A 12,745-nucleotide genomic window follows, 5' to 3' on the forward strand; every position below is an offset into this window, starting at 1 on the left:
GTTGAGAGCTGGGGAGTCCCAGCAGTAGGCACTGGAGTGCAGGTGTGAAGACTTGAAATGCAAAGGGTGGGGGCCCCACATCTCAGCTAAAGAGCAACTCTGGTTTGTTTTCCTGGTTGTGGGAGGAGCCACCCATGGCTTGTTTCAGGTTCCCTTTTCCTACTTCACTCTTGTGGCACAAGATCAAACCCTGAGCCTTTGCCTTTTCTTTGATTTCTCTTTTCTCCTTCTTTTAAAAATTTTTTTCATTGGTTATCTTATTTATCTACATTTCAAATGTCATCTCCCTTCCCGGTGTCCCATCCACAAACTCCCTATCCCACTCTCCTCCCCTCTGCTTCTATGAGGGTGCTCCCCCACCTGCCTATCCCCTCCAGCCTTCCAGCCCTTGTGTTCCCTTATGCTGGGGCATCGAGCCTCCATAGGACCTCCCCTCTCATTCATCAGTTATCTACATTCTGAATGTCAAGTTGACACTTTTAGAATAAAGTTCTGATTCACCTCAAAGAGCAGTCTCATTCCCAGAGGCAGAGAGCCGGAAAGAGCCCCCAAAGTGCTTGTCCAGGCAGAGCTGACATTATTTAGTTACTAGTCATAGGAAAACCAAGTGTTTCTCCGTGTTGCCTCTCGTAGACATCCCTGTATTAGATTAGAAGGGACGAGCCGTCCTACTGTCCAGTTTGTGAGTTGTGGTAGAAAGAGTGCTGAATTTTGTTAAATGCTTGTTAGCAATGTAAACCTCATTCCTAACACACCAGATTTTCTTACTGTTTATTTGTCAATTACCGAGTTTTGTCAAGTCAGTATTACCAGATTTGGTAGAATACCTTATCCAAGTTGCCATTACAGTTGAGCATTTTTTTCAGTTCTAAATGCCATATATATATATATATATATATATATATATATATATATATATATTTCTCCTTAGAAATACTTCCTCACTTTAAAAGTAATATAAAGATGTATTAGAAAACATAAGGTATAAGGAAAAATATGATAAAATATAAAAATAATAGAAAGGAAAGATAATGAAAATCACAACTCTTAAGATTAATTTTGGTATGTCTGTATTCTAAAATATAATTAAAACTTATACCTATAACGTTTATAGCTAAGATTGTACACTACAGGTTAGGCAGTTTTCCCTATTTACTACCATAATGAAAACTGGTGGCTGATTTCTTTAACATTCACAGAAGTTCCAAATGTCCCATTTTAGACTGTGCTGCAGACCCTGGCTGAAGCAGCCAGCATGAGAAACATGTCTGCCATGTCACATCGGGACGTTTTCCTACTTATTGATAGGTATCTGTTACTGTGAGACAGCTTACGTTTGTAATGTGAAATGTGTAGGGAATTTGGACAGGACAGAATTAATCTATTGTCAGAGGTACCCTGGACAGTCCTTTCCAGGAGAACACACAGACTGTGAGATCCAGAGCCCAGGCAAGTGTCTTACAGGTACCTGGAAATTTTGCCGATAGATGTGAGCCCAGCCTTAGTTGAGTTCCTCCGTGGGTGATGGGACTCCAGGCTGAGGTGACAATGAAAACAGAATTTGGGAGACTCTTGAAAGGAGGGTAATGTTGAACTCATGGTCAACATACGAGGCTGCAGAGAAGCCGTACGCAGAAGTGTGTGTAGAGGACCTAGGGTAGCCATTTCTCTGGGGTCCCTGTGCTCTTAGTCTGTACCCTTAGGTGGGGTTGCCAGGTAAACATTTGCTAGTGGTCACTTTAAAGGCTGAAGCTTCAGCTGAAGGTGATCAGGAATTCAAACGTCCCCTCTCATGCATCCACCCTGCAGTTGCTTGGTTTGCTAAATCCACCCGCCCCTCTGTAGTAGACGGTTGCGCTCTTCTGCAGCTTCATCTACTTCTGAGCGAGTTGCCAAAACTGACCACTGAAAAGAATGCTGTGTACCTAACTGTCTCCTGTCCCAGAACAGGAGGAATCATCAGGAGGAAGTCCTCACTCCAGATAACAGAATCCTTGCTCTGTGGCTGTAAGGACGTCCCTTAGCATCCTCAAATAGCTATATTTCTTAGGTAGGATGGAACATAGTACCATGCTGGATTCTTTGCTAACTGAAAATAGAAGTATCTGGATTTCAGAAAGAACTCGATAAATACTAATGTTGGTGATTATGAAATCTCATCATGAGCCATGTGAATTTGCGTGTGTATTCTGTGATTGTTCTGAATGAAGACCTCTAAAAATGAAATTCTCTCCAGTCTCATCTCTGGGAATAGTTGCTTCCTTGTGCCTGCTGCTCCGCCCACGGAAAATGACCTAACAGAATTATTATTTGTTTCCTTTCAAGATTCTTCTGATAATTCAAAACGATTAGCATGTAATTGAGCTGGGCAGTATGGCACACTTGGGAGGCAGGTGGATCTCTGTGAGTTTGAGGCCAGCCTGGTCTACAGAGTTAGTTCCAGGATACCAGAGCTACACAAAGAAAACCTGTCGCAAAAACAACTGCAACAACAACAAAAAAAAAGAAGAGGAGGAAAGGAAGGAAGGAAGAAGGAAGAAGAAAGGGAAGAAATAATTGATTTTTTTCTGTACTGAACACACATGTTTTGATGCTTTTGCTAAACTCAAAATATTAGTTTCATTTTACTGTTTTGGAAGGTTCAAAGCATGATCCATGTAAAAATGTCTTCTGTGGGCTTTCTCCCATTTCTACTTTTGTTCCCCCCATTTCTTCAAAGTGCTTGTCCAGGTAGAGCTGACATTATTTGGTTACTAGTGACAGGAAAACAAAGTGTTTCTCCGTGATGCCTCTTGTAGACATCCCTGTATTAGTAAGGAAGGGAATGAGCCGTCTTACTGACTAGTTTGTGAGTTGTGGTAGAAAGAGTGTTGAAGTTTGTTAAATGCTTGTTTTCCATGTATCACAATGTTATGCCTTTCCTATTCATTATTGTATGATGAGTTATTTTTCACTGGGCAAAAATAATTGTGCCATTGACTCCCTGTGTGTTTTCTTCATGTGTGTTTGAAGAGTTCTAGCTTATTAAAAAAAAAAAATCTAGAAATACTCTGTTTGGCCCCCGTTTCTTTTGAACAGTTTAAAATCTCACTATAACTTCCCAATTGTGACTTTCCACCCATCCAGGAGGCTGAGCATCCTGTGCTGGCACTATACTGTGTTGGCTCTGCGAGCCTGGCAGTCTCAAGGACTCTCTCTCCCTCTGTGCAGGAGTTCTGGGTTCTCAGCGCCCTCTGCCTGAAGGGTGTGGCAGGCACAGGGCACACAGGTGGTTCTTGTGGTAGAGTAGACAGGCTGCAGGTTCCGGAAGCCAGCGGCGGTGGCTGTGCCTCCCTGGAGATCTGGAACTGCGAGGAGTCAGCTGAGACCCAGGCAGGAGAACTCCAAGGGCTCTATCACCTCAGCGGTGCGGGTCCAGGGTTAGTTCTGGGAACTGTGGAGCTCTTAGGTGAGTAGGGACGTGAGAGAAACCCTGCCAGGAGTTCAGGGCTTCCCAGAACTGAAAGCTTGAGCGCTCCTGGGTGGAGCAGCCTGTAGGGCCCTAGACTTCAGTCCTCCAGCTCTTAACTCCGGACTGGAGCTCCTCCCATCCCGGGCGGTGCCCACCTGAAACCTTAGCTTTTCCTTTCTTCTTCTTCTGATCTTCCTCTCCCAGCCCTCCCATCCCCCCACCCCCCGGAATCGTTGTTTTTTTGTTTTTGGGTTTTTTTTTTTTTTTTTTTTTCTGCAATAATTCTCTGGGTTGCCCAATCTCTCTAATCAAGCTCCTGGCCTTGCCTCACCACGCCCTCCCTCCCTGTCTGGTGTCACAGTTGTGGACCGGGAGGTATTCAATCTCACCTGCTCAGCGAATTCTGCTTCGCAGATGTAAGTGAAGGAGAAGCCACTGCCCTGCCCTGTCTGTGGGCCACCTCTCTGAAGGTAAGGGCAGGCTCTGATGCCCAGTCCTCACTGTCTTCTGCTGTCTGGAGCAAGGAGAGGGACCACCCACTCCCAGGGGTGCAAGGATCCCGAAAACAACATCAATTGTGAGTGGCGTGTGTATGTGTTTGTGTATAACTAGTGAGTACAAATGTATATGTTCTTTGTAGAGAGGTATGAACAGCTGAAACCCAGCAAGAGTTGATTTATTCAGCGCTTACCCTCTGCTGACAATACACACAGGTGTGCTGTATTCTAGTTGCTTAATCCTTCTAGGAGACAAATGAAACAGGCAATATCATCAGGCTTAATAAATGGGGTGGGGGGAGAAATATTCAGGAGTTTATCTAAGAACATCTTCAGTTATCGCATCAATGAATGGCCCATTTATGCAGATTTTGGGAATAGTTCAATCTCCCTCATGAGTACAGGCATGTATATGTGCACTGATGCATGCACAAGCGCTCACACACATACACGTACACTCACACTCCTGTGCACACACTCACTTGCATACAAACACGCATACACACGCATACACTGCAGTCACAAGAATATCTGCCTTAGGCACACATTATGAAAAAGCAGGGAGCTTTCTCCCAGTACCTTGGCAGGAAGTGGAGTCTGGTCCAGGAGCCCTGCAGGTGCTGTGTGTTAGGGTTGGTTTGGACTGGCAAGCTTCCTGACAAAGCCAAACATTGTGTTATATTGCAAGGACTATAGGGTCCCAGAAGAGAGGTGGGGGAAGGGAACATGGTCTGCATGTCTGGATTCATGCTTGTGAAGGCACATTTTGGAAAATGGAGATAATAGCAGCAGGTATTTTTATGTTAAGTGTCATGAGGTAGCAATGACTCTCCTGCCCTTACAGATGGAAAGTCAAATGTTCACACCCTTTTTTCTTAGAGCAGAAGTGCAAGGGTGTATTTAAGATCATTTTTGTCGGTTGTTCCTGACCGTTTCGCCTTTCTGCAGATGAAGTAAAACACTTAGCCATTGGAGACTGTAGCAAAAGGGACTGTGTGTTTAAGGAGCATCATGGCGAGCCCAGTTCCAGTGGCGCAGTCTCAGCGAGGAAAAGAAAAACCTCATTGGGTGTCATAACTTTCACCAAAGCAATGTTAGGGATACCTCAGGGTCATGTTTTGTTAAGCAATGACTGTCCCTGAGGTGACATGTTTACCTGTGAGTCACTGAAACTCAACTGTCACAATCTTAGTTGTTTCCCACTCTCCCAGCCTTAGAAACTGAGTATGTATGGATGTGAGTGTGAATGTGAGTGTGTGTGTGTTTGTGTGTGTGTGTGTGTGTGTGTGAGAGAGAGAGAGAGAGAGAGAGAGAGAGAGAGAGAATGAGAATATGTTTACCTGGAAGTTTTATATTATGTATCTATGTGCTCAAAAGGACGGAATCAGAAACTCAGGACCTCAGGACATGACCACATTGACACAAAGTCTACAAAATAGACTTTGAAAGGACACCCTGGAAGGACTCCTTTGTCTTGGGGGACAGAGATACTTGTCACCTTGCATCTAACCTTCACCCTATGCCTCCAGATCACAAAACTTTTGGAAGAGAACTTAATTTAATCTAGAGAAAATTTTATGTCACTGGTTAACTAAGTTTGTAACTATCCTTTCCATGTATGAGTACACAAACACACATGCTTGCATATGGATTAATTTTATATTTATTATGTCAACTATGAACTGAATGTATCTAATATGAAATGTACTTTTCTGAGTGCACAGGCAAGTCCTATAGATTGGCGGATTTCCATTTGTTTATACACTGGAATCAGCTGGGAATGTGGAAGAGTCAAGGGCTCAGGCTGCCTCCTGTGTGTGTTTAGTGGGCAACATGTCTGTCAAAATAAGCCTTTGAAGACGTCATGCTTTAAGAAGTCAGAGATAGTGTAGGTGTGCAATAAATTGAATGATCAGTCAGGATTCCCATCTGTATGTATTCTGTAGACTTTGTTCATTCCACAATTTAGCAAAGAAGCCAACATAGAGTGGCTCAGGCTGGATAGTAGCAGTTGCTATGGAAGGTTGGCACAGTGATAACAGAGAGAAAGTGAGTGTGTTCATGCTTACACACATTTGCTCCTGGCCAGGCACCTGTGCTAGATTTCCAATCACTCTCTAAGAGCGCCTTTACATGGTAAATGGATACCAACCAACTTCAAAGGAAAGCTAGCATTAATTGATTGGACAGAGGAATAATTCATAGTTATTATGGAAGTAGAAGTTTAATTAGGTCCCGTTTTCCTGGCAGAGAAGTAAATGAAATGTTTGTAAGTTTAGAAATAAGTCAAATGTAAGGATGAAATCATAAAACTGAGGAATATAGGTAAATGTCTGTGTTACCTTTGAGGGAAATATGGGATGATCGCCACTTTAAAATGATAGAAACACAGACACACACACACACACAAGAGTATTGACTTGTATGCATGGTCATAAAAGTTTTCTATATGCTAATATACCAAAAGAGAAATTAAACAAATTGGGTAGAATTCCAGACATTGGAGAGCTGAGAAAGAATCACTTGCAGTGGAAGAGTTGGTAATCATGAACTGAAACAGCTAATACTATGTGATTATTTAAATCATATATAATAAAAAGAAAATGCAGATTCAAATACACCAGAGGCCCTGTTCTACTTGGATGGCCGAGTTAGATGTGAAGAGTCGGGTGGAACGTATTGTCCTGGGTGTGGTGGGAAGTGTCTTGCACTCTTGAGGCAGGTAGAAGCTGCCAAGATGTTTCTGGAATGTGGCTGGGTAGCGTGCATTCATCATGCCTTTGGCCTCTTCTCTGTCCCACCATATCCTAACACCAGTAAAATGATAAGAAATAAGGACAGTTACTGAAAACGAATACAAAAATTACAAAAAGTAGGGAAATATGGTGCATTGTGAGAAGTTTTTCTTAGTTTTACTCTTTGATTTTGTAAATGTTCTACATTAGGTAGATATTACTTTACAAGTTAGAAAAAAAAATAAAGAAGAAAAGTCAGTCACTTCAAGTTACATCGAAGCAAAACAAAACAAAATGAAAAACTCAACAGGAGAACACTAACAATCCTTAAAATTCCTACATGAAAAAACACCAGTTCCTTAAATCCACGTGTACAATTTAAGACGCATAACAGAACATCAGAGTACTGCCCACGCCTCCACTCACACAGTGGTATGGTCAGCATGGAGTTTTTATATGCTGAGATCTTAACTCATCTCACATTGAAACTTGTTTCTTATCAGAATGTCAAATGATTATGTAATTTTATTTCTTGGTAAAAGTTAAAATGAAGAAGAAGGAGGAAGGAAAAAAAGATAGTGCCAGCCTGTGGCAGCTTCAACTGGAGAAAGGGCACGGGGAAAAAAAACCACACTTTTGTATTCTACCCAAGTCAGAAATATCAGACATTAATAAAGGTGTCGGAGTGGGCGGCGGAGGTTTCGAGTTGTGCATTGTTCTAATTTGGCTCCGAATGGCTGGTACTTTCCATTAACAGATACCCGCTGGGTTTTCACGCTGTTCTCTATCAACCCTTGCAAACTGGTATGTGGTTTGGGTAGGCTTCTTATGAACCTTCGCCTGTGGTTGAAGAGGTAGGATGGGATGCGAGCAGCCGTTGGGTGTTGCTCTGGGTTTTAAGGCTGCCAGGCTCCCAGATGTCCTCATTCATGAACATTAGATACCGAGATCCCTCAATGATTCTGCAGGAAGCACCTTACCCTCTGTGTTTTGGGAATGGGTCAACAGTTTTTCAGATACTTAATTTGTCCAAGGTCCACAGCTCCTCCTTGAGCACTATCAGACTGGGATTCTAGTCCGTTCTGCGTGCATCTGAAGGAACCAAGCTCTTCATGTCCTGCTGTGTTCCGTGGGGCCCCCGAGTTCCTTTAAGGCAATGGGGTGGAAGAGATAGGAGGCTCTGTAAAAAGGAGATGAAGGATTATTTGTGAAATATTTAGACTGAACACCTGACTCCGTGAGGGAAGAGCGTTCTTCTGTTCTGCTCCTCTTGCTCATATTAGAAAGGCGAAGGTTGGGCTGTTCTAGGATCAAAGCCCAGTGCAGAAAGAGAAATGCTATTTTATCCATGGGCCTAAAGTAAGCACACAGGGCAGCCAGTGCTGACTCGAACCCAGATCATATACATCTCCTCTAGGGACAGTGCTCCAGGTGCCAGGTCATATGCTTCTCCTCTAGGGACAGTGCTCCAGTGACAGTGGTCACTGTGCTCCAGGCCTTGTGCAAACTTTGCTGTTGAGCAGGGCAACATAATTCTTAGACTTTTGAAACTTTCTGAAATCTCCGAAACTATGAAATGTGAGTCAAAGTAAGCCTTTCTCTCCCCTGCTCCCACCCTCTATCACAACACACACATACACATACACACAAACACACACATACCATACCCCTCCATAGACACACAACACACACAGCACATACACATACAACCCCCCATACCTCTGCACACACACCCCTCCACATACACAAAACATACACAGAACACAATACACCTACACATAATGCACATGTACCTACACACACACTCCTACACACACACACACACCTACACACACACATACACACACCTCCATAGACACACAACACACACAGCACATACACATACAACCCCACACACCCCTGCACACACAACACTCCACATACCCCTCCACATACACAAAACATACACAGAACACACACAATACACCTACACAGAACACACAAATACCTACACACACACACACACACACACACACACACACACACACACTTCTGCACAGGTGGAACTGCCAATCACATCTCAATAGACCATGGGTTGTTTAATCTGTATAATCATGTATTTTTTTTTCTAGCATTTAGCTTGGACCCTGAAGGCAAAGTTTAGTGCATCAGGTTAAAAGATATCAGGCCCCATTTGCTAAAGAAAATTGTTAAATAATTATGTTTTGTGGAAGTTAAAATTCATTGCCTTGAAATTTATTAATTCTTTGTGACTAAAAGTTTGGTGCACTGGACTATTTTAGACTATTTTAGTAGATATGAGACATTGCTGGAGTACTTTGGTCTATGTGCTGGAAGAGTGTTTAAACGTCTGCTGTAAGATAGAGTTGGTTGTTTGAGGCATAAGCTTAACCTTATATTATTCTTTCTCTAGAGATACCATTCAAAGCAGAAGTCTAAACATGCATCATGAAGAATTAATCTTGACACTCTGCATTCTCATTGTTAAAAGTGCCTCCAGTAAGTGGTTTTTAAACATTCACGAACACACTACGTCGGAGAGCTAGAGGGGAATTGTGGGGATTCGTTCTTATGGCTGACACATTTACTGACGTTGCCTGATTTATTTAACATTTAGTGACTTCAAATTTTATGTTACAATCCAAGAAATACTTGCGATTCCTGGGGTAGGGAAGGGAAGAGAGCTGGGAACAGATAAGATGCTCCTGCGGATCACTGTGTGGGGAGGCAGGGACTTCACACCGAACTATGCTTCAGAAGAAAAGGGCACCTCTCAACTACTCCTGACTGCCTTTTGAAATAGAGGAAGAAAACAATTGTCTTCTTTCCTGGTTTGAGACAATTTTATATAGCTTCTGTTTCCTGAGAGGATAGCAGGAATTCCTTCATTTTAAAAGGAATATTCAAATGGAAGTAGACAGAAAATACTTTCCAACTCTTAAAAATCACCCAAGTGCTAGAAAGTATTAAGAAAGAGAAAGGCTGGACTTGATGCTAAAGGGAGTGTCAGAACACACCAGACAGAACTTTTAACTCATGAGCTGTGGTGGTTTGGGGATCTTCTCCAAGTGGAGAAGGATTGGAAGGTCCCGTTCTTTGGCAAGAAGTCCCATGACTAAGGAACTTTGGCACAGAACTTGCAGGAGAAAGGGAGCAAGCCAGTTAACTTACTTCAGGATGTTATACCCAAAAGGGAGCACTTGGGGCCTTATCCTTTATTTTGAGAATTATTGAGACAGGAAAACAGAGATTAGCTATGATTGCTTTTATATAAGACATATCCAGTCTGGAGGTATGCTTATGAATAGACCCATGCATTGTTGAAATACTATATGCCACACAATGCAGTGATACCCAGATCCTAAAAACTGTTCATTCTTCTTGGTATGAAATGATTTGTTAGGTACTACTGAGCATGAGTGCCAAGTACCAGATGTGTGCCACGTGTTCCATGCTTGATAGACAAACATCTATTACCTATTCATGACTGCCATGCAACACAATCTTGGAACAAAGTCAGGTCTACATCCTGTTAGGTCTGGGGCTCAGGTTCCAGCTCCCTGTTCCTTTGGCGGCTTAAGGAGTACCTTTCGTGAATAGGAATTATAGCCATATGTATCAATATTTTATATGTGGAATTCATTTAACTTGTTAGTACTGCCTCTCAGAGTTATCTGCATAGAACAACTTAAGCCACTGACTTTGTCCATGGAAGAACGGGACTGACTGCTCACCCAGTCCATGCGCCTTGGCCTCTGTTCATTTATATAACATAAGAGCATCATATCAAATCAACAAGGTGAAGCTGTAATGCTAAATGCAAGAAAAGGTATTTTAAGACGTGAGGTTCCTCATAATTATACAATCCTAACTTCCTACTGCCCACTATTTTTCCTAAATGGAGGCCATCTCCAAAAAGGAATTCCTGCATTCATCAACCAAAGTACAAGTACTTATGTTTGTAGCAGGTTTGTTTCTTAAATGAATCAACACTTGGAACCTAGGATACCTTCAACTGTCCAAAAATTCTTTTACAATAATCTAAGTCCTCAATACATATACGGTGAATAGTCTAATCATGGTATGGCTGAGCCCTGCATAATAATAAAGCAGGAGCTCATGCTGCATGTAGGAAAATGAATGGACATTATAGGCTTGATGATGTGTGGCGGGATCCAGACACAAGAGAACATATAGACTGTCTAAGCTGTAACCCCGAGTCTCTACAGCACTGGGGAAAGTTATTGAAGTGTTAAAGACCTCTTGTTTTGAGTGTCAAGGAACAAGTGTGTTGGGATATTGAGATGGAGAATAGAGATTATGTTACAAGCACCAGCAAGAGACTGAGACTCAGTGTCATTCTTGAACTTTGAAGTAGATCTGACATTTGAGCCGCTTCCTCCTTCTGCTGTGGTTAACGTTTAAGTTAACACCCTCCCGAATGTTGCTCTGAACAATAGACCCTAGCAACAGAGACAACATTTTGTGTACTGTCTTGAGGAAATACTGCATGTACTTAACAGACACTGATTTTTCTAAATGAGGATCAAGGTCATTCTAGGTCCAGTGGATTTGAGAACTGTTCAACAGCTCTAATTTAGAACAGAGGGCCACTCTTTGGAGATGAAAACAAAAAAAGAGATACATTTCCAAAGCTAAGGGATCTGAGTGGAGAAACAGGGAGATGGGAAGAGAAAGGATGGTCTGCACTCATCAGTTCTTGGTCAGTTATGTGGAAAAATGCCACCATGAGGATTTAGCTACCCAAGAACTCCTTTAACTCTCCCAAACCTCCCCAGATTGAGTAGACAGACTGGGTGAACACAAGGGACATGAGACCTCCTATGACAGAGATGAAGATGCATATCCAGGTTTCTTGTCTTTCCCATGGAGATTCCATGGTGCTGACATTTCGAGGGAATATGATGACCCTATGACTTCTATGTCTTTCCTTAACAGTAAGTTATAAAGTGTCATACTCTGAAGATGTGGCCTCAAAGCCTTCCAGTGAGGGTTGGCTAAGCTCTTCAACTTTCTGTTTAGGGGAAGCCGTCAGCTTTATCTTCATCTTGGATCTGAAAGTGTCTTATCTCCCGTATGTCTTCTCTTCAGACAGAAGACAGCACAGGAGTATGATGCTGAGATTTCTTGTAGCTTTCTTACAGATTTTTTATACTGATGGAGGGAGATCAGTGAAAAATCACCCTTGTCCTGTTTTCTCTCCCTTTCCTCTTTCAATCTGCTGTAGAAAGTTGCATTCACCGACCGCAAATTCATGTGGTAGAGGGAGAACCTTTTTATCTGAAGCCATGTGGCATATCTGCACCCGTGCACACAAATGAAACAGCCACTACGAGATGGTTCAAAAGCAATGCTTCACATGAGTATAGAGAGCTGAACACCAGAAGCTCGCCCAGAATCACTCTTCATGGTCACACCTTGGAATTCTGGCCAGTTGAGATGGAGGATGAGGGAACGTACTTTTCTCAAGTCGGGTGAGTGAGCCAATTTGTTTTAACATGTTTCCTAAGACTCTTGACCTTGGCTCAGAAAATCAAATACACATTTGTAAGCTCTGATAATCCATGCATTTCTTTCTCCCCTGTTTTCTCTTCAACAGGAAACAAATGTTTCATTTTAGAAATATTAAGCCGGTCACTCTGTATGTATATATATATATATATTATATACTTAATATTAGCTGTAAGGACTTCAGATGATATGGCACCTGAGGCAGGATCAGCAGGGGCCCCCTCCCACATGTCCTGCTCAGGCTTCAGAGAAGGGAGAGAGTTTAGGGGAACACATCCTAGTCTAGATTTTGGAGGTTTCTGGGAAACAAGAGGCAACATTACTAGGAAAAAGATATAGTTGCTATCCAGCCACAAGCTAATAGCCAAAGTCAGAGAGAGGGAGAGGGAGAGGGAGAGGGAGAGGGAGAAGAGGAGGAGGAGGAGGAGGAGGAGGAGGCTCATGCACACGTGTGTAGGTAAACATTCTTTTTTTTTTAACTTATTTTATTAGATATTTTCTTCATTTACATTTCAAATGCTATCCCGAAT

The 12,745-nt window shown here is 42.5% G+C and overlaps 1 protein-coding gene across 1 annotated transcript in view; it reads left to right on the forward strand.

Annotated features, from left to right (window-relative positions):
* Nucleotides 1-3,386: 3,386 nt before the first annotated feature.
* The window catches only part of Il18r1 (interleukin 18 receptor 1), a 32,266-nt gene continuing 22,907 nt past the window's right edge, over nucleotides 3,387-12,745 (forward strand). The window contains exons 1-3 of the mRNA XM_021199107.2: nucleotides 3,387-3,448; nucleotides 9,097-9,182; nucleotides 11,932-12,178. Coding sequence (XP_021054766.1) covers nucleotides 9,125-9,182; nucleotides 11,932-12,178 — 305 coding nt within the window. The 5' untranslated portion in view covers nucleotides 3,387-3,448; nucleotides 9,097-9,124. The remainder of the gene's footprint in view (nucleotides 3,449-9,096; nucleotides 9,183-11,931; nucleotides 12,179-12,745) is intronic.

The sequence above is a fragment of the Mus pahari genome, chromosome 5, assembly GCF_900095145.1.
Source record: "Mus pahari chromosome 5, PAHARI_EIJ_v1.1, whole genome shotgun sequence".
NCBI classification, from domain to species: Eukaryota; Metazoa; Chordata; class Mammalia; order Rodentia; family Muridae; genus Mus; species Mus pahari.